This window comes from Oncorhynchus tshawytscha, linkage group LG30 (genome assembly GCF_018296145.1).
Source record: "Oncorhynchus tshawytscha isolate Ot180627B linkage group LG30, Otsh_v2.0, whole genome shotgun sequence".
NCBI classification, from domain to species: domain Eukaryota; kingdom Metazoa; phylum Chordata; class Actinopteri; order Salmoniformes; family Salmonidae; genus Oncorhynchus; species Oncorhynchus tshawytscha.
This window is the reverse complement of record NC_056458.1, coordinates 26,745,869-26,771,488: the sequence shown is the minus strand read 5'-3', so window position 1 is coordinate 26,771,488 and position 25,620 is coordinate 26,745,869. Positions and strand designations below refer to the sequence as shown.

The 25,620-nt window shown below is 42.7% G+C and overlaps 1 protein-coding gene across 2 annotated transcripts; it reads left to right on the top strand.

Moving 5' to 3' along the window:
- The first annotated feature begins 6,209 nt into the window (after window positions 1-6,209).
- On the top strand, window positions 6,210-22,709 carry ypel2a (yippee-like 2a). Of its 2 annotated transcripts, none has more exons than XM_024393846.2 (5): window positions 6,210-6,385; window positions 16,431-16,710; window positions 19,373-19,416; window positions 19,556-19,664; window positions 20,265-22,709. In XM_024393846.2, the coding sequence occupies exons 2-5, from the start codon at window positions 16,603-16,605 to the stop codon at window positions 20,352-20,354; spliced, it is 351 nt and encodes a 116-aa protein (XP_024249614.1). In that variant the 5' UTR covers window positions 6,210-6,385; window positions 16,431-16,602; the 3' UTR covers window positions 20,355-22,709. The 2 variants fall into 2 exon arrangements, with proteins under 2 accessions (XP_024249614.1, XP_024249616.1); XM_024393848.2 differs by having other exon boundaries at window positions 16,418-16,710.
- The last annotated feature ends 2,911 nt before the right edge of the window (window positions 22,710-25,620 follow it).

The window sequence follows — 25,620 nt, the reverse complement described above, 5'->3', positions numbered from 1 at the left end:
TAGGATTTTTAATGAATTTATTTGCAAATTATGGTGGAAAATAAGTATTTGGTCACATACAAACAAGCAAGATTTCTGGCTCTCACAGACCTGTAACTTTTTCTTTCAGAGGCTCCTCTGTCCTCCACTCGTTACCTGTATTAATGGCACCTGTTTGAACTTGTTATCAGTATAAAAGACACCTGTCCACAACCTCAAACAGTCACACTCCAAACTCCACTATGGCCAAGACCAAAGAGCTGTCAAAGGACACCAGAAACAAAATTGTAGACCTGCACCAGGCTGGGAAGACTGAATCTGCAATAGGTAAGTAGCTTGGTTTGAAGAAATCAACTGTGGGAGCAATTATTAGGAAATGGAAGACATACATGACCACTGATAATCTCCCTCGATCTGGGGCTCCATGTAAGATCTCACCCCGTGGGGTCAAAATGATCACAAGAACGGTGAGCAAAAATACCAGAATCACACGGGGGGACCTAGTGAATGACCTGCAGAGAGCTGGGACCAAAGTAACAAAGCCTACCATCAGTAACACACTACGCCGCCAGGGACTCAAATCCTGCAGTGCCAGACGTGTCCCCCTGTTTAAGCCAGTACATGTCCAGGCCCGTCTGAAATTTGCTAGAGAGCATTTGGATGATCCAGAAGAAGATTGGGAGAATGTCATATGGTCAGATGAAACCAAAATATAACTTTTTGGTAAAAACTCAACTAGTCGTGTTTGGAGGACAAAGAATGCTGAGTTGCATCCAAAGAACACCATACCTACTGTGAAGCATGGGGGTGGAAACATCATGCTTTGGGGCTGTTTTTCTGCAAAGGGACCAAGACGACTGATCCATGTAAAGGAAAGAATGAATGGGGCCATGTATCGTGAGATTTTGAGTGAAAACCTCCTTCCATCAATCAGCAAGGGCATTGAAGATGAAACGTGGCTGGGTCTTTCAGCATGACAATGATCCCAAACACACCGCCCGGGCAACGAAGGAGTGGCTTCGTAAGAAGCATTTCAAGGTCCTGGAGTGGCCTAGGCCAGTCTCCAGATCTCAACCCCATAGAAAATCTTTGGAGGGAGTTGAAAGTCCGTGTTGCCCAGCAACAGCCCCAAAACATCACTGCTCTAGAGGAGATCTGCATGGAGGAATGGGCCAAAATATCAGCAACAGTGTGTGAAAACCTTGTAAAGACTTACAGAAAACGTTTGACCTCTGTCATTGCCAACAAAGGGTATATAACAAAGTATTGAGATAAACTTTTGTTTTCGACCAAATACTTATTTTCCACCATAATTTGCAAATAAATTCATTAAAAATCCTACAATGTGATTTTCTGGATTTTTTTTCCTCATTTTGTCTGTCATAGTTGAAGTGTACCTATGATGAAAATTACAGGCCTCTCTCATCTTTTTAAGTGGGAGAACTTGCACAATTGGTGGCTGACTAAGTACTTTTTTGCCCCACTGTATAAATTGGCTTATTTGTATATTTTGAAGTGAAGCGTTTAAATGTTGTTTTAATTGTTAATGAACTAGTGTCAATGTTGATTAATCACATATCACAATCCTGCAATAAAGAGATGAATGTGTTCTGTCTGTAATGTTTCTGTGTTGTGTCCTGAAATGAACATTTCCTTTTTGTCTAGTTGTAAGTTCTCTACTCTGTTTTATTTGATTGTCACTCTCAGTACATCAGCTATGTTAATTCATTTTGCAGTCATAGGCCTACAGCATGATGGCATTACTGGCTTTGTGGGCATCTGTCATCTGAAGCAGAGAATAGCTAAAGGAATACCTTGTTTACATGTTCAGCTATATGTTCTCAATTTAAAATGATACCATTAGACAGTGTATATGAGGCAAACCAGATCCAGGCTGTATCATGTCCGGTGCCATTGTAAATATGAATTTGTTCTTAACTGACTTGCCTAGTTAAATTAACGTGCTGACATAAATTGTGTAATGCAAATCCAACCCTTGTAATTTAGGTACAGTATGAAAATAAGGCGATGACAATTAGGCTACAGGAGATGAGCTTTTCCCACCCAACCCAACATGCATACATTCATTTTTTTTCCAACTGAGATACGTTCCGAATGGACCAGAGGACAGTCAGATCTGTTCCAAAAAGGCCTATGAAAAAACAAACCCGTGCTGGTTTAGACCCGTTCAGATCCAAGAATAGAAAGAAATCTCCAACTGGGCGCTGCCAGCGCCATCAATAAATGAGCGATGTTGGCCAAATGATCCACAGTTAGGCCCTACGTGTCCTTACCTGACTATAAAAAAATACAAAAACACTATTTGATGTGTATCATATTCACAACTTTATAGCTTATTTGATTGTTTTTACTGTCTTCAAACTATAATTGCCCACCTCACCGTTCAGCTGTCGGGTATTTGAGCGCTAAATGCATCAGGGCATTGTATACATGTGTCCACTGTATGATATTTAAAAATATGTTCCCAAGACTGACATGCATTTCTTTAGACTTGTCTAAATACTGAGCACAAAATTAAAAACACAGTTCAAGCTTAATTTAGCCAACAAAAAACGATCATATTTTGCATATTTAAAGAACTGGTTTTGATTATTTTAAGCCTACAATAATAATTACATACAATAATGATAAAACAAATGATAATGAATACGAAAATAAATACATTGGTAAAATTGCATCAAACCTGAATAGCGAGTTGCACACAGTCCTTTTTGCCGCGCCAACTTTCTTGTCTCTGTCCAGTACAATATTAAAACTTGTCCACGAGGACATTCCCCTTGTCGCCTTTTCACTATACTCATTCTCTTCTAACTTTCGCTTTACTTTAATTAAAAAGGCCTCCATCTTCACAATTAACAGTACTTTCACTCGCTCTCTTCTCAACAGCAGAGGTGAGCTACAAGCTTGCTCAGTTCTCATCACCTCACAGACATTAAATGAACAGAGGATGGGTCCCGTCAGTAAATACATTTTAATTGCACATACCGTGGCAATTATATCAGACCCACTCAGATCCTAGACAAAAAGTTAGAATTTTCCCAGGTCGGATCTCGGAATTTCGGGTTCTGTTGGACCCGTGAAGGCCTATAAGCTATAAAGTTTAGAATATGATACACATCGAATAGTGTTTTTGTAATTTGTAATTTGATATATGCAGGTAAGGACATGTAGGGCCTAACTGTGGATCCTTTGGCCAACGTCACTGATTTATTGATGGCGCTGTCAGCGCCCAGTTGGAGATTTCGTTCTCTTACTACTCTCGGATCTGTTTTCCCACGGGCCATTTTGTAACAGATGTGACTGTCCTCTGGTACACTCGAAACAGAATTCTGTTTAAAAAATATATGTATGTATGAGAAAGTCACGGATCCATTTCGGAACAGGTCCAAAGGACCCGTGAAGACCTCTAACATAGAGCAACCATGTACTGTTCATCTATGGGAGCAACTGGAACAATTTTGCTAGCAAAATTGCTAAAATTTATTAAATTAACCTCATAAAATGTTACCTGTAATGCACATCTCCTGTGGCCTAAGTGTCATCTCCTTATTTTCATAATGTACCTAAATCCCAAAGGTTGGGCTCCCAAGTGGCGCAGCAGTCTAAGGCACTGCATCTCAGTGCAAGAGATGTCACTACTGGTTCAAATCCAGGCTGTATCACATCCGGACGTGATTGGGAGCCCCATAGGGCAGCGCACAATTGGCCCAGCGTCTTCTGGGTTTGGTCAGGGTAGGCCATCATTGTAAAGAATAATTTGTTCTTAACTGACTTGCCTTTTACATTAAAAAATATATATATATACTCTGTATCACTGACCCTGGATAAACTCGCGACTTGTTTAACATGGCCAATCGGTGCTTTTAGGTGCTTTAACTAGCTAGTTGGTTATACATAGGTAGTTTACGAGGTTAGCTGATTTTTCTAAAAAACGAACCTCATTGTAGCTAGCTACTTGTCCCTCAAGATACTTCAGAAACTTAAAAAAATATATATATTGATATGGCCAGCATTGTAGATCATTTCTCCTCGCTGGCTGCAGTTTTAGCCCATCTCGAAATAACAGAGAAATGCTGTGAAAACCAGCGTGTTTGGAATAGTAAATGAAATCTGGACACTGACTGTAGGCCTATAACCTCTCACATGTAACGTAATAGTCACTCCTGAAGAATTATGCAGTTCTTGCAGTGAAATTGTACAACAAATGTTAATTTTGTCTCAGGAAAAGGAGTGGAGAAATATGATTTAATCTGATTTATTTCAGCATCTCCTCTTGAGAAAATGCGAATATGCATGCAATGTGTTATCTTTTACACTGTTATGCAATCAGACAGTATATATAAAATACGCACTCAAGACCCACTGAAGTCTTATCAAAAAACGCGTTTTTTCGTTCTCAGCTTTTCATTTTCTTAAAACCAGTCAAACGGATGACATTTGGACATTTCGCACAGGACCAATCTGTTTTGGAGTTATTGCGTTTTCTCCCAGTCCCTAAACGAAACAGACAACTTTACCGGTGTTAACTAGATTACTAATGCATTTTATCAATATTCTAGTGACAGTATTCTAGTATTCTAGTGAGCACTACTTTATTTCGTCTTCTGGAGCAAGAGGTTATGAAATAAGAGAAGCTGCATGTATCAAACTATAGTTGACAAACAAATGGCCTACCAAATGTCGGATATTATAGTATGGCCTACCAAATGTCGGATATTATAGTATGGCCTACCAAATGTCGGAAATTATAAGCATAAACTTGTCTAAATTAGGGGTGACCGTAGCCAGTAGTAAAGTAATTATTATTGTTGTGGAACGAACTGCGCAGGTAGCCTACTTTTTTAAGTGATTTGTTTGACAATCAGATGAAAACATCACACAACCACAATGATATGCGAAACTGAGCCTGCGCAGACCGAAAAAACAACAGTAAACAGGATAAGATGTTTGTTTACATGCCACAGTATCCCGTCTTTAGATCAGCATATTCCAGGCATTTTATCGGGTTTCTCATAACCGGGATACAACATTTTTGAAGTTATTGTAAACGGGGTATGTTTGTCAACTCAAAAACACAATAATTGAGTATCCGAATAATAACGGAATATTGGTATGCATATAAAGTGGCCACTGTTCCGAACCCTCTAGCTGATTTCTGCCATGGAACTTGGTCATGGCTAGAAAGGGTGCGGCTTTTGTCGAATGAACGTCATATTTGACATTTCATAGCAGATTAGAATAATTTACGTATTAGGATAAGATAATTGGGAAAGGGGTTAGGGTTAGCTAAACACGCACATTTGACAGAAGCTGGATCCTTTCTAGCCATGATGAGGCTTATTTTGGGCTACTGGAACCCTAGCCACTGAATTATCAGATAAGGCACAGCATTACCCACTAGATGTCGCAGTTAACCAAGTTCTCGAGTGTGGTGTGAGAATTCTCTACATAGCCTCCTAACAGAAAGTAATATATTTGGTATTTCCTTAATTGTGTCCTTCAGTGCTGTATGTATGGCATGGTCATGCATACTTCCAGCTTTTATTATAATGCTTAACATTAATATATGGTTCTGCAGGTACAAGGTTTGCTCTAATCAATGCACCAAATACAACAAGTGTAGACCTGACCGTGAAATTCTTACTTACAAGTCCTTAACCAACAAGCAGTTCATGAAATAGAATTAAGAAAATATTTACTAAATAAACACGATAAAATAACAATTACGAGACTATATACAGGGGATGTCTGTACCAAGGCAATGTACGGGGATACAGGTCAGTCGAGGTAATTTATACACGTAGGTAGGAGTAAAGTGACTATATATAGATATAAATAGATATATATAGATAATATACAGCGAGTAGCATAATGTATGTAGACCTATTTGCTTTTCTACCATGACAGTAATTATGGACAATATTGAAATTTGTCCATGTTGTTTGGTAAATTGGTAGGCTAACGTTACTTACTGAGGCGCAAAGTGTGCAAAGAACTTCTGTCTATGATCGCCACGCATGTGGTTCACTACTGCGCAACGTAGGCACCTAATGTTGCGGGTGTAAAAGAAAGTAGGCACTTGATGCTCACCGCGCAACGATTGGTCATCCGCATTACCATCTGTAGCCAATGGGAACAATGTTGCTATGCTGTAATGTTACATTGATTGGTTCCCTTGAATGTCAGTCTGCCCTAGACGGGGTACTGTCTTTGCTCAATTTAAACCGTGCGCTCTACAGTCAGTATCCGATTAACATCCTCTGTTTATCGAGGCTTGAAGTCAACGCGTAGAAGAAAACCCTTTAACAGAATGAGCAGGATTTGCAACACAAAGTTGTGATCTGCAAAGGACAAGAGGCGACGATTGAATTTTCTCTATCCAAAGGTACAGTCAATGCTTATTGTTATTGCACAACTGTACAGGTAGGTTTAAAACGGATTGCATCTTGTCCGAAAGTTCATAACGGGGCCTGAGACATGATTATAACTATTTTACAATTACACAATAACATTTCTGACCGACTATGCTTGGTGTATAACCTGCGGGTGTAGTTTATGATGCGAGTGGAATTGATGTCGAATGTCCGCAGTGGCACTGGATGCGCTGGTTTAGATGACACAAAGTTGGCAGTGGCGTATTCTGCACCACGGCTTCACTGTCGTCTACCCTAAGACGCGCGATGGAAGTGGAAGTTGCAAAAAGGAATGCGTTATGAAATTAAATTGGCTCTGACTTGTTTTTGTTGACAGTTTTGTCCAATGTTGAAAATCATTTTCCATTACTTCTGCCACATTAATATAATTGACAGGCTTAAATTGGTTGTTTTAACAGCTATTCAAAATATTACCATCGTTTAGTGGTTGTATTATAATTCCTAATTCTATGGTTGTAACATTGTAACATCGATATCATTGTCAAAGGTTCGACAATACCTGATGTCAATCTTTCCTATTGATTTTCAGTGACCTCATAGCCCAGTGATGGCTCTATCGTTTTTCTCCATTCCTACAAAACCATACCAAAATAGTGAATCCAGTTTTATGGTGGGCCACATAAACAGATGACAGCTGGTTCCCCTTGATTAGTCTCATAGATCTAATTTACTCTAAATCAGCTTGACCGAGTTGGCAGAGAGGGAATGGGTAGCTATTTTTACCCACTGTAACATCTCTGTTCAGTTCGACATTTCATTATCATCCGAGTGTGCGAAACAGCGCCCCTCTGTCTCTCTTACGTGTAGGCCATCTATCTGATATCTGGTCCAAACTAATATTACATTCTTGCCTGCCATAGCGAAGCCAGGGAGCATTTGGCCTCCCTTGACCCCAAAAATAGAACAGTATTTCCAATCAGCATTGAGCTAAACTGAGCGAGCACAACTGAATGGTCCTGGCAGAAAGAAAAGTGTCAAAGGAAGCCGGCTTGGATTTGTCTCTATCCTATCAAATCGCTTTGAGAGCATATGTCATTAACAGAAACAACTTGAATTGTTGCATCTCATTGTGTTATTGGTCTCCGGTGTCTAGCTAGCTAAAATTGTCCTAAATTAGCTATGGATGTAGATAGGGATTTGGAATTGTGGTTTTCCTTAATTCTCCGTACTGGCCAATGATTATAACGACGATTCTGATCCAACCATTAATTCATACATTGTTGTGCCCCTGGACTGAGAGGATGGACGTTCAAAATGTAGCTAGATGTAGAAGGCTAATGTTAGCTAGCTAATGTTGCCCATGAATGGAAGTTAGGCTAGCGAGCAAGCATTTTAGCCACGTAGCCTAAGATAACAAAAAATAAAAGTGTGTACTGTGATAGCGTGATAGACATGAAAGAGAGGAGGATGGCATTGTGTTTCTCTACAAGTAGGGTGCTTGGCTTCCCCGTTGATTTTTACCCATCCACTGCTACTGCTTAGGTTCCTATTTAGTCATAACCTTAACTGGCAAATTAATAAATCAACCACTTAATAGGTAGTTTTAAAACCACCCAAATGAAGCTACCTATGGAACACAGCAGATGAATCACTTGATATTGTCAAGCGCTCAATGTTTGTCACCTCTTTCTTAGCCACTCAGTACTATGACAAAAAACAGCCTTTTAAATAATTGTAAGCACAAAATCCTAGTGTTTGTCATGAAGTCTGTGCCAGGACATGAAGCAGTGCAACAGAGATATAGCTGTGTGGAAGTGTTGTTGTGAGCCCCAGGGCCTTCTGAGTAGGAGGCTTTCTCTCAGTCAGTCTGCATACGAATGGCTGTGTATGGCTAGACTGAGGTTAGTACGGTAGCTTACTTTGCCATTCAATCGCCACAACAGAGACTAAAAAAATCAGAGCATACAGGACAGGTATAATACAGTCAAGCTGGTGATACTCATAGTCAAGAATCTTACAATTCAACTTCCATTTCCCCTGAACAGCCTACAGTGTTGTATGTTCAGTCAGTGTTTACTCCATACTTTGCATCTTGGTAGGGTTGTGTGAGGTAACACCGGTATAGTATACATACCCTAATGTGCAACAGAACACTGTACAAGTCAATAGACCCAAACTGGATATGATATTAGTGTGTATCTTCTCCACCGCTTCATAGCATCTTGTATGTGTAGAAAGAGTGCTATTCAAAAGACACTGCTGGGTCCTCATATGGCAGTGAATCAATTCAGAGACCAGCTGTCTGCATTGGCCCTTTCATTCACCCGATGCTAATAAATGGAGGGAGAGAGCATGGCGGAGATGTTTACACGTTCTATCCAGCTGGTCACACCTATTTCCTGCCAGTCATTCACACCAGCTGGGACATTAGCAGAACGTTCTACACCCCCTCCACACATTCAGGAGTTTGTCCTGTGTTGTGAAGGATGTGGTACATTCCCATGTCTACGTTTTGAACAGGATCTGATTGACATGAAAATCCGTGGTAATAATAGACTACCACCACATATCAACTGGGAATCATATCAAATGTTATTTGTCACATGCTCCGTAAACAACAGGTGTAGACTAACAGTGAAATGCTTACTTACAGGCCCTTCCTAACAACGCAGAGAGAAAAATAATAGAAAAAAGTCATAAATACACAATGGTTAATGATAACTTGTCTATATACACAGTGTACTAATACTCAATGTGCAGGGCTACAAGGTAATTGAGGTAGGTACTGTATAAAATTGAGCACACAGCCATGCAATCTCCATAGACAAACATCAACAGTAGAAGGGCCTGTACTGAAGAGCTCAGTGACTTTCAAATTGGCACCATCATAGGATGCCACCTTTACAACAAGTCAGTGTGTCAAATTTCTGCCATGTTAAAGCTGCCCCTGTCAACTCTATGTGCTGTTATTGTGAAGTGGAAACGTCTAGGAGCAACAATGGCTCAGCCGCGAAGTGGTATTTTATAATACATTTTTATTTAACCTTTATTTAACTAGGCAAGTAATTTAAGAACAAATTCTTATTTAACAATGACGGCCTAACCCGGACGACGCTGGGCCAATTGTGCGCCGCCCTATGGGACTCCCGATCATGGCTGGTTGTGATACAGCCCAGGATCAAACCAGGGTCTGTAGTGACGACTCTAGCAGTGAGATGCAGTGCCTTAGACTGCTGCGCCACTCGGGAACCTCGTAAGCTCACAGAACGGGACTGCCAAGTGCTAAAGCGCGTAAAGTGTAAAAATCCTCTGTCTTCGGTTGCAATACTCACTATTGAGTTCCAAACTGCCTCTGGAAGCAACGTCAGCACAAGAACTGTTCGTCGGGAGCTTTGTGAAATGGGTTTCCATGGCCTAGCAGCCGCACACAAGCACAATGGCAACCATTGGACTGGAGCAGTGGAAACGCGTTCTCTGGAGTGATGAATCGGGCTTCACCATCTGGCAATCCGACGGACTAATCTGGTTTTGGCAGATGCCAGGAGAACGCTGCCTACTCCAATGCATAATGCTAACTGTAAAGTTTGGTGTAGGAAGAATAATGGTCTGGGGCTGTTTTTCATGGTTCGGGCTAGGCCCCTTAGTTTCAGTGAAGGGAAATCTTAACGCTACAGCATACAATGACATTCTAGGTTTCTGTGCTTCCAACTTTGTGGCATCAGTTTAGTGAAGGCCCTTTCCTGTTTCAGCATGATAAATCCCCAGTGCACTAATCGAGGTCCGTACAGAAATAGTTTGTTGAGATCGGCGTGGAAGAACTTGACTGGCATGCACATTGCCCTGACTTCAACCTCATCAAACACCTTTGGGATGAATTGGGATGAATTGGAACGCAGACTACGAGCCAGGCCTAATCACCTAACATCAGTTCCCTAATGCTCTTGTGGCTGAATGGAAGCAAGTCCCTGCAGTAATGTTCCAACATCTAGTGGAAAGCCCTCCCAGAAGATTGGAGGCTGTTATAGCAGCAAAGGGGACCCAACTCCATATTAATGCCCATGATTTTGGAATGAGTAGTTTGATGAGCAGGTGTCCACATACCTTTGGCCATGTAGTGTAAGTGGGGTTAAAGTGAATAGGTAGCAGGATAAATCAGGAGTAGGAACCCTGTTCCTGGGAGGGCCCAGGTACTACAGGATTTGTTCTAACTGGGCACCACACCTGACCAACTGAGCTAATTGATCAGTTCAGTGATTGCCTAAATTCAACACACCTGGTCTTTTCAGGTCGGTTAAATTAAAAATAGGAAGTGCCTGTGGCACTCCAGGATCAGGGTTGCCTACCCCTGGGATAGATTATAAACAGTAGCTGCAGTGTATGTGATGAGTGAGTGTGTGTGCTTGTGCATGGTGTGTGTTTCTATGTTTATTTCTATCAATGTGTGTGTGTATTGTGCATGTCAAAATGTGTGCAGGCCAATGTAGACCTACATGCATGTCAATGTGTGTATCCATCCTCCGCCGACGTCATCGGCCAGCCATCCCTCAGTGGCCCAGCCCCCTGACTGTCTGTCTGGCCAGACCCTGTGCTTTGCTTTGCCCCCTGTGGGTCTGCTGCTCTGCTACTGAATGATAGGTAGCCTTGTAGTGGTAGCCTAGCAGTGGTAGCCTAGCAGTGGTAGCCTAGCAGTGGTAGCCTAGCAGTGGTAGCCTAGCAGTGGTAGCCTAGCAGTGGTAGCCTAGCAGTGCCGAGTTACTGGGAGCCGTATGTGCAGTCTGGTGATGGAGTGGCTGGCCTACATACAGCAGCAGCCTAGTCTGGCCATGTAGCTGTATACTGTCACACTCACAAGCACCTGACACCAGTACTACTGCTGCCACTGACCTGCTTCTCCAACTCTCTCCTTTATTTATTTATCATTTTATCATGTCTCTATCTTTCCCTCATCCTACTGCAGTCTTTCATTCTCTTTATTTCTCTCTACTCTAAATCAACTCAACTAAGTTGGCAGAGGGGTGAATGGGTAGCTATCTTTACCCACAGTAACATCTCTGTTCCTTTGGACTTTTCATTGTCATCTGACTTAAGGTCATTATGATGAAATAGCAAACTAACTGGCAAATAAACAAATCAACCACTTAATAGGTAGTTTTAAAACCACCCAAATGAAGCTACCTATGGAACACATTTATAGAAGATGCATCACTTGCTATTGTTAAGCGTTCAATGTTTGTCACCTTTTCCTTGGCTCTGTATCATGTCAAAAAATGCCTTTTCAGCCTTTTAAATAATTGGAAGCATAAGCACAAAATCCTAGCATTTGTCATGAAGTCAGTGCCAGGACGTCAAGCAGTGCAACAGAGATATAGCTGTGTGGGAGTGTTGTTGTGAGCCCCAGGGCCTTCTGAGTAGGAGGCTTTCTCTCAGTCAGTCTGCATACGAATGGCTGTGTATGGCTAGACTGAGGTTAGTACGGTAGCTCACTTTGTCATTCAATCGCCATCACAGAGGCTGGAAAAATCAGAACATAATGTCCCTAACACCAGTACTACTGCTGCCACTGACCTGGTTCTCCCACTCTCTCTCCTTTTATTTATTTATCATATTTTATAATGTCTCTATCTCTCTCTCAACCTACTGTTGTCTTGCATTCTCTTTATTTATTTATTTCTCTCTCTGGTTTTCTTATTCTCTTTCTCTTCCTGCTGCTCTCTTGTACTTGTCACCATTTCTCTCTCTCTGTCCTTGTTTCTCTCTCCATCTCTGTCCTCGTTTCTCTCTCCATCTCTGTCCTCGTTTCTCTCTCCATCTCTGTCCTCGTTTCTCTCTCCATCTCTGTCCTCGTTTCTCTCTCCATCTCTGTCCTCGTTTCTCTCTCCATCTCTGTCCTTGTTTCTCTCCATCTCTGTCCTTGTTTCTCTCCATCTCTGTCCTTGTTTCTCTCTATCTCTGTCCTTGTTTCTCTCTCCATCTCTGTCCTTGTTTCTCTCTCCATCTCTGTCCTCATTTCTCTCTCCATCTCTGTCCTCATTTCTCTCTCCATCTCTGTCCTCGTTTCTCTCTCCATCTCTGTCCTCGTTTCTCTCTCCATCTCTGTCCTCGTTTCTCTCTCCATCTCTGTCCTCGTTTCTCTCTCCATCTCTCTCCATCTCTGTCCTCGTTTCTCTCCATCTCTGTCCTTGTTTCTCTCTCCATCTCTGTCCTCGTTTCTCTCTCCATCTCTGTCCTTGTTTCTCTCCATCTCTGTCCTCGTTTCTCTCTCCATCTCTGTCCTTGTTTCTCTCTCCATCTCTGTCCTCGTTTCTCTCTCCATCTCTGTCCTCGTTTCTCTCTCCATCTCTCTCCATCTCTGTCCTCGTTTCTCTCTCCATCTCTGTCCTCGTTTCTCTCTCCATCTCTGTCCTCGTTTCTCTCCATCTCTATCCTCGTTTCTCTCTCCATCTCTGTCCTCGTTTCTCTCTCCATCTCTGTCCTCGTTTCTCTCCATCTCTGTCCTCGTTTCTCTCTCCATCTCTGTCCTCGTTTCTCTCTCCATCTCTGTCCTCGTTTCTCTCTCCATCTCTGTCCTCGTTTCTCTCTCCATCTCTGTCCTCGTTTCTCTCTCCATCTCTGTCCTCGTTTCTCTCTCCATCTCTGTCCTCGTTTCTCTCCATCTGTGTCCTCGTTTCTCTCTCCATCTCTTGTCCTCGTTTTGCCTGCCCTTTTTAGATGATCTCTCTCACACCCTTTCATTCTCTTTTCCGACCCCTGTGTTTTCTAATGACCGTCACTCATGCCATGCCAGCCTCATCTCCGTTCCCAGGGCACGTGCCTTTGTTGTTTTGGCTAGTTGGCTGAGCAAAACCTCACAAACACTAACAAATGTAACCTTAACTGATTACTCTTTGCCAGTTAGCTAATGACAACATGTGTCAGATCATTATATCTCAGATGAATGATGCTGTTTCAACAGTCTCACTCCTTCAAAATAATAAGCATGTTTTTGGTAAGGTTCATTCTCTTCTCACTATAGCATTCTGGTTCCTTGGTGTCCTCCAGATCCTACAGTCTGCAACATCTCTTTTGTTGTGCAAACGTGAAGGGCCCTGCCATTGACAGGACCATTTGATGCAACCTCCACCAAGGCTAGTTCCTTTGTTATCCAATGGCGGCGATTTGGTTGCAGTCTGTAATCTCAATTTGAAAAGGGGGATGAAGAGGGAAAGGGCCCTTCTCCATTGGGGGTGTTCCTCCTGGGTGATCTGAAATCATGAAGGACAATGGAGAATTTTTTTCCCCATGGAGAGGTGTCTCCTTCAGTGACTTGTGAATATTGGTCGGAGTCGCTGTCCTGTGTTGAATGTAGGTTTTAGATGTGGATTGGGAGAAGGAGGTGTCCTACCTGGCCAGACGGTGTGGGTGAGGGCAGTGGAGGGTGAGGTGTCGCTACATAGGGCCTATAGTAGATGAATCCAGATCCTACATGGGATGGTTGAATGACTGGGGCTCATTGGTAGCCAGGCAGTCATTTCCAGACTATTTAAATGGTTGCTGGGTTAGTTTTTAGGCCAATTTGAAACGACCTCACCATGATAGCTTGTCATCTCTTATCTTTGCTGTCTGGCTGTTGTTTCAGTCTTTCATCTTTTGATATGTGCGTTTATTTTTAACCGCTTTGCTGGGGTGAAGGTAGACCTGTTATCGAGGCTCCGTTAATGAACCGTGTAGAGGCTTGCTTTTGTTTTTATTGGTTTTGCCCAGAGGGAAGACATTAAGGATGGAGTCTGTCATTTGTGCTTGTTAGGGTAGAGAATAGCTAGTGATGCCTGCCCACACCGCATACACACACACACACAAACACGTGCAGTCTGTGTGAGGTGCTGCAGTTGTTGCCCACAGACAAAGCTGACAATGTATGGCTTCTACAGCCCACCTCTTTTTGTTTGGAGATGGGTGTCATTTTTCTCTTCTCGGGCTGACATGGTTAGACTAAGCTATAAGTTATTGATTGGGGCTTCTGAATGGGCATGATGGCAATGATTAGACATTAGGTATCTATGGGCACAGTTCCTTTTTCATATCAATGGTGGTCACAGTAAATGAACGTTTGTAATCCCATGCTTGATTCCGTCAAAAGGCGATGTGTGTTTATTTGAACATGCTCGACTGATACAGCTAGCGCCTTTAATCATTTGAGATTGCGCTTGACTGATTGAGTGGCCATTTGGAATGGTACACACACACACACACACACACACACACACACACACAAAGACACACACACTGTGTCAGCTCAGAGGTAACAGTGGACCTTAGTGTCATGGCTGTTGTCACTTTGACTGGCCACCATGGCGGTGACCCTTGCCCAGAGAGAGAGAGATAGCTCAGCACTTCCATTCTTCTCTCAGAGGGTGGTGGGTGCCCCCTACATATTGTGCCAGGCCCTAGGTCCTTAGTCAGCAGGCTTTACAGCAGGCTTACATGGCATGAGCCGCTTACCTAGCGCGAACTGCTGAGTAGGGATACAGGAGTGAGTATTCTGGACTCCCTCTGTATGGCTAGTGTGCACTAACAGTATAGGGCCCCTGTAAAGGACAAAATACGGGCATGGCCATTGTTTATGTGGCCAGAGGGGGAAATGTGGTGGCCCTTCTTCACAGGATGGAATCATCCAAAGAGTCATCCCAAAAATGTTACAAATTGGAAACCTTACATGCGTCTGAATTACGAGTCTGTCTGCTTCCTTCTTGCTGTTGTCTTGCAGTCAGACCAGGTGAAATGTAGACCTATGAAAAATATATAATATAAGGTATGTTTTTATTTGTCAAGGGTAGTTGGAATGCTATTTTGCTATGAAGCAGACTACGTTTTTAATCACGTTGTGTGTCAAAGCACGCGATCAGTGGTTGTGACAAAGGGTGTGATAAGTGGGTACAGTACAGCAGTAGTGTACCCTTCCTCCATTTCTGCTTGTCTGTTATCTCTTCAGCACTGGCTCTGATGTCACAACCCTCTGATCACAGCATCTAATCAATCGCCTGTGTGTGTGTGTGTGTACGCGAGCGAGCGTGGCTAACCACTCAGCCATATGTTTGATTAGCTCAACAAATCTTTCCTCTCATTCAATTAGCAAGGTAAAGATCTCTTCTTATCATGTTCTTTTTGCTTCACTGACAGTTCCTTTTCTCAATGTGCTTGGTATATTCACATTGACCACTCAAAAACTATATTTTGGTATTTGTTTCATTAGTCCACTGATGATACAGTCCCAAAATGTTTTTAATGTCAGAAATTATGTTTTCAAGATATAGAACATTCAAAATGCAGAAAGGTTCACATATGACGTGTGTACAGCAGGTTATGTTTTAATTAGGCCTGTTTTAGAATTCAAAGCCACTGCTAACATTGTACAGGTGGATATCATTCCAGAGCTATTAAAAAGTGCAACACCAGCGAAAATGGAAAAGTATTCTAAGAAAAACTATGTTGTGAGTACATAAAGTACATAAGTACATATGAGTACATACATTTTTTATTTTTTAAACACGATAATGTACATCAATGTTGACCATTTTGGTGCTGGAACAGTAGCAGGCCACTGAGGCCCGTAGAAGTAGCATTTTACTAGCTCCGCCACTACTGCATACACATCCTGTTACACACCTTTCCTTCCCTCAGCTCCTCTTTGTGGGTGTTTGGTTGCCGTAGTCTATAGACCACACACATACATTAGGTACACACTCCTGGACACTTCCATACATTTAGCTACACACTCCTGATGGAGAGCATTGTATTGAATTGGGTAATAATGCACAAACACTTTCCACCATTCTTTAATAAGAGAGGGCCTAAAGTAAGACTTGTTGGAAAGATTGGGTCAATGAACTGACGTTTTTCAAAATGATTTTCCCACTCCGTGGAGTGTAGGTCTGGATCATTGTGTGTGTGCGTGCACATCTGTGCGCTTATGCATGTGTTTAATATTCATATTTGGCATTCTCAACGCAAAATATTTCTGTGCCTTGACGATAAACATGATCTGTTATCGTGGATCCATATTAAAGTGTCCCCCCCCAGGTGTGTGCCTCCCACCCCGCGCCCCACCACGGCCCTCACCTGTGTGTTGCGGTGCTTCCCCTGCGAGCCGTCCTGGGCCGGCAGCCCCTTCCTGCACCGCCCCCATACTTCGCCCAGCAACAGCAACGCCGTCGCCCCTGAAACCGCCGCTGTCTCCCAGGCAACTGTCATCATGACACGCTCCAAGACCTTCCAGGCCTACCTGCCCAACTGCCACCGTACCTACAGCTGCATCCACTGTCGAGCTCACCTGGCCAACCATGACGAGCTCATCTCCAAGGTAGGCTTTTTCGACAAGGACAAAAAAGTTGAAGTACATTTGTGAACAGGGCAGCTATGTCATGTGTATGAAGCTGCATAGCAGAGGAGCTCTGCAGTTGTAGTTAAACCCCATATTTTAACAGCTGTAAATCCTTATGCTGGCACACTTCCTAGCATCTACTGCAGGGCCTTAGTGTGTGTGTGTGTGTGTGTGTGTGTGTGTGTGTGTGTGTGTGTGTGTGTGTGTGTGTGTGTGTGTGTGTGTGTGTGTGTGTGTGTGTGTGTGTGTGTGTGAGTGTGTGTGGTTGCATTTGACCGAGACTAGATTCTGTCTCAACGCGATTGCTTCCATTTGCTCATTTGCTTACGATAACATTGGACATTCATCGTGTTCCACCAGGTTGACCCGGGTTCACTTTATTCCACCAGTTGTTGTGGTCATTAACACAGTAACGGCCCCGAATTACTTAACACATGTCAGGATCAAGGAAAAGCCCTTAATCCATTTAGCTTTGTGTGCAACTGCAAGAGAGAAATAACGAAGGAAATGAGAGCGAGATCAAACCATAAAAGAGAGGGGCGAGAGAGGTCATCATATTACTGTCACCTCCTGGAACTCTCTAGACTAGAGCATCATGGGTAATATCCCCGGGTGGATGGAGAGGCCAGGCCACAAAGCTCCCTAATACACAGACACACACAGCTTTTCATAGACACTAGTGGGCTTTTAGTGTAAGCCAGCAGCACATCAAAGCAGATTGACTGTGTTCACTCTGCAAACACACAGTTTCCATGGAAGCAGCATGTTTTTATGTCAGACTAAAATAAAGAGGGCAATGATTGCATGTGTGTGTGGGTGGATGATTTTGTGTGTAATGTGTGTCTGTGTGAGAAAGCCAGAGAGAGAGAGAGTGAGAAAAAGAAAGGAGAGTTTGTAGGAGAAAATGTGTGCATGTGTGTGTGTTAAACCATAGAGGCTTTATGTTTATCTACAATATATTAGATAGCATGGAACATAGCCACAACACAGCTCCATACCAAACATCACACATACAGCACAGCTCCACACCACCCCATACATAACACTACACCACACTCCACAGTACCACACTACCACATCAGCGCTGTCAAATCCAAAGCGACTTACAGTCATGCGTACGTACATTTTATGGGTGGTCCTGGCCTGGGAATCAAACCCACTATCCTGCCGTTGCAAAGCTCCATGCTCTAGCAACTGAGCTACATAGGACCACCCCATACCATATAGCTCCATCCCCCCACCATACACACCACAGAGATCCATCCCCCAAACTACACACCAGAGATCCATCCCCCACACTACACCACAGAGATCCATCCCCCACACTACACACCAGAGATCCATCCCCCACCATACACACCACACATATCCATCCCCCACACTACACCACAGAGATCCATCCCCCACACTACACCACAGGGATCCATCCCCCCACCATACACTCAACACAGATCCACCCAGGCTCCTGGTGGCTACGGAGCTACACACATGTCACATTGCGACACACACTACCAGCTTGGCAAAAGCAGCCAATCGTAAAGCCTTCTCCCTCAGGGCTGTTTTTTCTATGGTAATATGGTAGGGCAGACTCGGCCTATCAAAAGGCTTGTATTATGTGTCTCCTGTGAACTCCTTTGTCGTTGTTGAAAATACGTTGTCGTTAAAAGCATGAATTGATAAAGGTTAAAGGTATGTATGGTACATACCATATAAGTGGCTAGGTAGGTACGTACGGTATAGGTAGGTATGTATGGTACATACCATATAAGTGGCTAGGTAGGTACGTACGGTATAGGTAGGTATGTACGGTACATACCATATAAGTGGCTAGGTAGGTACGTACGGTATAGGTAGGTATGTACGGTACATACCATATAAGTGGCTAGGTAGGTACGTACGGTATAGGTAGGTATGTACGGTACATACCATATAAGTGGCTAGGTAGGTACGTACGGTATAGGTAGGTATGTACGGTACATACCATATAAGTGGCTAGGTAGGTACGTACGGTATAGGTAGGTATGTACGGTACATACCATATAAGTGGCTAGGTAGGTACGTACGGTATACGGTACATACCATATAAGTGGCTAGGTAGGTACGTACGGTATAGGTAGGTATGTACGGTACATACCATATAAGTGGCTAGGTAGGTACGTACGGTATAGGTAGGTATGTACGGTACATACCATATAAGTGGCTAGGTAGGTACGTACAATATAGGTAGGTATGTACGGTACATACCATATAAGTGGCTAGGTAGGTACGTACGGTATAGGTAGGTATGTACGGTACATACCATATAAGTGGCTAGGTAGGTACGTACGGTATAGGTAGGTATGTACGGTACATACCATATAAGTGGGTAGGTAGGTACGTACGGTATAGGTACGTATGTACGGTACATACCATATAAGTGGAAAAACAATACCATGTTAGCATATCATTGAGATGTTTTTAATGGGATAGAGAATGGGATACCTTTGTTTTAGGAACGTGAGTGATGCCATGTGTCTGCCTTGATGCTAGCATCGCTGTGGAAAACAGGTGGTAAAAAACAACACACCATTAATGTCTACTCCCGTGATAGGATTGTGACTTTTCTCATCCTGTTCTCCCTCTCCCTTTGTCTCTCATCCAGTCCTTCCAAGGAAGTCAAGGTCGAGCTTACCTCTTCAACTCAGTGTAAGTACCTGAGCCTATTTTTATTATTCTCCAAATCAAACTCCCATTTTATCACTTTGCCACCCCTCTCTATTTTTTTACATTTTATTTTCTTCACCTTTCTCTCCATTTATCACACTCCTCTTGCTCTCCGTCTCAGGGTGAACGTGGGGTGTGGACCAGCAGAAGAGAGGGTTCTGTTGACAGGGCTTCACGCGGTGGCTGATATCTACTGTGAAAACTGTAAAACCACGCTGGGCTGGAAATACGTAAGTAGCTAATTACATAGGAATCCTCCACAAACAGATCTCTAGACATGCAGGTGTATAACACATCTATAGACATGATAAACAAATGCTCCACATTCCTGGTGTCCCTGGCTTCACTTTGTGGGGTAACTATGTGGGTGTGTGGAGGTCAGTGAGAGAGACCCGGGTGGTACGTGGCCTTGTAGTGTTTTATGGTGTTGCCATCTGTGTGATGTTATTAATATCCTCCACGAGGCCTAATGCTCCAGCACTGTCAAGGGGCCAAAAGTGCTGCTGCCGACCTAGTACACCCATCAACAGGGGGATGATGAGCACACAAACACACACACTCTCACCCATGCATATCCACATACAAGCACTCTACGTCACACACACACTCTCACCCATGCATATGCACATACAAGCACTCTACATCACACACACAAACACACACACTCTCACCCATGCATATGCACATACAAGCACTCTACGTAACACGCACACTACGTATTTGATTAGGATTACGTATAAAATAACAAGAAAGGGAGATTACCCCAGATAGAAAATCACACTGTTCACATTCACGACAATGCTCCAGTGTGTCTCTCTTTCTCTCTGCAGGAGCATGCCTTTGAGAGCAGTCAGAAGTACAAGGAGGGGAAGTTCATTATCGAGCTGGCCCACATGATCAAGGACAATGGCTGGGACTGAGGGGGCTTACCTAACCCCTAAGGTTTACTGCTAGCTCATCCACATGGCCCTATTCACCTGAGACACAGCTCATGTACTCCCACAATACACAGGTGTAATGGTGTGTGTGCGCGAGTGTGCGTGCATGTGTGTTTACCAGAATGATAACCTCCAGTCTAAAGCATATACAGATATGCACAAACACACACACACAGTTGCACAGAGACGCGTGTTTGTATTCACTCTGCATGCTGAAGCTTTTCCAGGCCTCAGGGTGGACAGGAGCCCACAGGTTAAGGGTTATAGGTCATATGTTATGGTCTCTCTGGGGGATGAATGAGATGAACAATGACCATGGTAATGGACAGACAAGAATGGACCCCTCCAACCCCCCAAGACCCACTAACCCTACAATGAGGTGAAATTCTGTTCAACATTCCGTTTTTTACCTGCAATCACCCTCACTACCCTACATGGATCCTTCCACATTAATGCATTTTTTGGTTACTATGTTTCAATGGACTCCATTGAATTAGGAATTAGAATCATTGTATAGGATCTCTATGATGGGCAGACTCATGGAAGACACCAACCAACCAGAATCACCAGACTTCTTGAAGCCTGAAATCGTCCAAAACTCCTTTCAACCAAATCAGCACCTTATCGTTCGGGATTGAGTTTGAAACAGATTGTCATAAATCTAATACTGCTTGATTGTTCATCTGAAAAAAAAAATCTTTGCTGTTCTTAGTTTTTTTTATTCGAGCATGTGTTTAAGCTATGGATATATTTGTTAATTTATTTGTTATTGTTTGGGGACAATCCCCTTTGTTGGTTCCCCCCTCACTTCCAATGGTAGCAATCTTAAAAAGGAGGTGTCATTCAAGTTGTCATCCCTTTGCCGATCTGAGTGTGCTATTTACCACCCTCTGTGAATGTTTTAGTAATGACAGTGTGTGAGAGGAACCCAGATTGCACAAGGTTTACATGTCAACTGGGTAAAGAGACCGGGGGGGATGTAGCACCCGTAGCTCTTTTCAGTCTCAAAGCAATGCAGACATGAAGGTGATACAAACTGATGAGGAAATTAGGCATGTGAAGTGCCCCTTTCCTAGACGCTGATCTGAAGTCAGTGTTGTGTCATCCCCATCCCCCCCAGAGGTTAAGGTTAGGATATGGAGAGGGAAAACTGATCCTAGAGCTGCAACTTCTAACACGCACCTCACACAGACTGATGGTTGTGAACTGGTGGTTCTCTGTTTACCTGGGTCTGCATCCTCCACTGCCTCCTTGCTTTGTTTTGTTGTTGATTTGATAAGATTTGAGAATTACAACATTTAAAATGGACTTTCTACAGTCTGGAACAGGAGAACCAATCAAAAGCCACAGAATACCCAATCAGAGGGTGTCACACATCCCAGCACAACAACCAAAGACTCCCATCAACAATAAGTTGACCAAACAATGGACCTTGCGATCGATTGCTAGTATCAGGAAGTTGCCGAATGAAAGATTGTGATTGGCCGAGAGCCACTGTCGAACCTTGGCCTTTCTCTATGAGATAATGCATTGTTTGGTTGCGACAATTACAATGTTAATACCTGTATATTCACTATGAACATGTGCATTATTATGTAATGATAAACAGTATTACACCATGTAAATAGCCATATTCAATGTTTTATTTATTCAATTGATGATTATTTTAGTCTATGCTCTGCTGTCTGTCTTAGGGCCCCTTGGACAGTTAGATTTCCTACTTTTTTACTATTTGGAGAGAGAAAAAATAAGAAAAAAAGTATTTTGCAAAGGAAGGAAAATTGATGGAAATATACAGTATGGAGACTCAATAAAGATTCTCATTTGATCGATCTGAAACAGAGGCCAGAGTATGTTTTATACTCGCCTGGTTGCTAGTCTTGTACTTTAGCCAACCCCTTTGGCTTTTGAGATGACAACAACCACAGGTAGCCTAGTGGTTAGAGCATGGGGCCAGTAGCTGAATGGTTGCTGGATGAAATCCCCCGAGCTGACAAGGTAAAAATCTGTCATTCTGCCCCTGAACAAGGCAGTTAACCCACTGTTCGCCGGTAGGCCGTCATTGTAAATAAGAATTAGTTCTTAACTGACTTGCCTAGTTAAATAAAATAAATAAAAACCACAAATGAGCTGGCTAAAACAGAATCAGATCTGGCAACCAGGGTCATTGTATTGTACATACAGTGCCTTCAGAAAGTATTCATACCCCTTGACTTAGTACACATTTTGTTGAACCTGGATTCAAAATGGATTCAATATTTCTTTCTTACCCATATTCACGCACACACACACACACACACCACCCCATCATGATAAATTGATAACATGTTTTTAGAAATGTTTGCACATTTATTGAAAATGAAATACAGAAAGATCTAATTTACATAAGTGAGTCAATACATATTAGAATCACCGTTGGCAGCGATTACAGCCGAGGGTTTTTTGGGGTCAGTCTCTAAGAGTCTCTAAGACACCTGGATTGTACAATATTTGTGCATTATTCTTTTTAAAATTCTTCAAGGTCTGTCAAGTTGTTTGTTGATAATTGCTCAACAGCCATTTTCAAGTTTTGCCATAGATTTCCAAGCCGATTTAAGTCAAAACTGTAACTAGGCCACTCAGGTACATTCAATGTCGTCTTGGTAAGCAACTCCAGTATATACAGTACATGTGTTTTAGGTTACTGTCCTGCTGAAAGGTGAATCTGTTGGAAAGCAGACTGAAGAAGGTTTTCCTCTAGGATTTTACCTGTGTTTAGCTCTTTTCTGTTTATTTTTAAACAAAAAAACATCTTAATCCTTGCTGATGACAGGCATACCAATAACATGATGCAGCCACCACCATGCTTGAAAATATGAAGTGATATTCAGTGATGTCTTGTTGGATTTGCCACAAACATAAGACTTTGTATTCAGAACATAAAGTTCCTTTCTTTGCCACATTTTTTGCAGTTTTACTTTAGTGCCTTATTGCAAACAGGGTGCATGTTTTGGAATATTTCTGTACACGCAAACTTCTTTTCACTCTGCCATTTAGGTTAGTATTGTGGAGTAACTACAATGTTGTTGATGCATCCTCACAGCCATTAAACTCTGTAACTGTTTTAAAGTCACCATTTGCCTCATGGTGAAATCCCAGAGCTGTTTCCTTCATCTCCGGCAACTTAGTTAGGAAGGATGCCGGTATCTCTGTAGTGAATGGGTTTATTGATACACCATCCAAAGCGTAATTAATAACTTTACCAAGCTCAAAGGGATATTCAATGTCTGCTTTTTTTCTTTTGCCCACCTAACAATAGGTGCCCTTTGCGAGGCATTGGAACACTTCCCTGGTCTTTGTGGTTCAATCTGTCTTTGAAATTCAGTGCTCAACTATAATTGTATGTGTGGGGTACAGAGATGAGGTAGTCATTCAAAAATCATGGTAAAGACTATTATTGCACAAAGAGTGAGTCCATGCAACTTATGTGACTTGTTAAGCACATACAATAAAAATAACAAAGGGGTTGAATACCTATTAACTGAAAACATTTCAGCTGTTCATTTTTAATTAATTTGTTTTAAAAAATAAATTAAACAAACAGTGGGCCTCCCGAGTGGCACGGTGGTCTAAGACACTGCATCGCAGTGCTAGCTGTGCCACTAGAGATTCTGGGTTTGAGTCCAGGCTCTGTCGCAGCCGGCCGTGACCGGGAGACCCATGGGGCGGCGCACAATTGGCCCAGCATCGTCCGGGTTAGGGGAGGGTTTGGCCGGCAGGGATGACCTTATCCCATCGCACACTAGCGGCTCCTTTGGCGGGCCAGGCGCAGTGCACGCTGACACGGTCGCCAAGTGTATGTGGTTTCCTCCGACACATTGGTGCGGCTGGCTTCCGGGTTAAATGGGCATTGTGTCAAGAAGCTGGTTGGTTTGTGTTTCGGAAGACTCACAGCTCTCGACCTTCGGCACTCCCGAGTCCGTACAGGAGTTGCAGCGATGAGACAAGACTGTAACTACCAATTGGATACCACGAAATTGGGGAGAAAAAGGGATAAAAAAAGAAATAATGAATCGAATGTAATAATATAAAAATATAAAAGCATTATTCGACTTTGACATTATGGGGTATTGTGTGTAGGCCAGTGACATGAAATCTCAATTTAATCCATTTTAAATTCATACTGTAACACCATTTTTGGGGGGAAAAGGGGTGTGAATACTTTCTGAAGGCACTGTATGCTTTGACTTTCCAGCTGCTAGGATAGCACCATTAAGATGGATTTCAGAGAAACTTGCATAACTGACAACTGTTCATGCATGCATTTATTATCCCATGAGACAAAATAATTTGTCCCAACATCTGCTGGACTCTCTAAGGCTGGTACATAATGTGTAAAAATAGATGCAGTTAGACATTTTGTACATTGGATGTCTGAAGAGGGTATTAGCCTCAGCTGGTTATCATCACCGGGCTCTCGGATGTGCCTGGACCTCCTGCTCTATTTCAATAGCAGCAGATGGTGGGACAGGGTCTCCTAGCAACTGGGTTTCAGGGGCAACAGTATGAATGGTTGGCATTAGTGTTCCCTGACTGGTACTCTGCATCATGGTACAATGCCACAGTAAAATTCTGGGTTGCCATCCCTCCCTAATATATTATTTTGCGTGGTTTTATTAGGGATAGAAATGCTTAGTTGGGATATGTGTGCATGACTTGTTCTTGAGCCAAGATAAGAGCATTGAAAGCAATGGAAGAGAAGCATTAAAGTTTGAGTTGCATGTGAATATTCCAGGTCAGTTGCTGTAATGGTAGCATCACACATTCAAATAGAACTTATTTGATACCGTATTCAACATTAAGCTATGTAGCAGTGGAACAGGGTTACTAAAATGCCCGACCCCACTTGCTAACCACTACATCAACAAAAAATGTATATACAATGAACAAAAAGATAAAGGCAACATGTAAAGTGTTGGTTCCATGTTTCATGAGCTGAAAAAAAAAGATGAAAAATCACAGAAATGTTCCATACGCACAAAAAGCTTTATTTCTCTAAAAATGTTTTGCACTTGGCTCATTAGCCAAGATAATCCATCCACCTGACAGGTGTGGCATATCAAGAAGCTGATTAAACGGCATGATCATTGCACAGGTGCACCTTGTGCTGGCGACAATAAAAGGTCACTTTAAAATGTGCAGTTTTGTCACACAACACAATGCCACAGATTTCTTAAGTTTTGAGGGAGTGTGCAATTGGCATGATGCC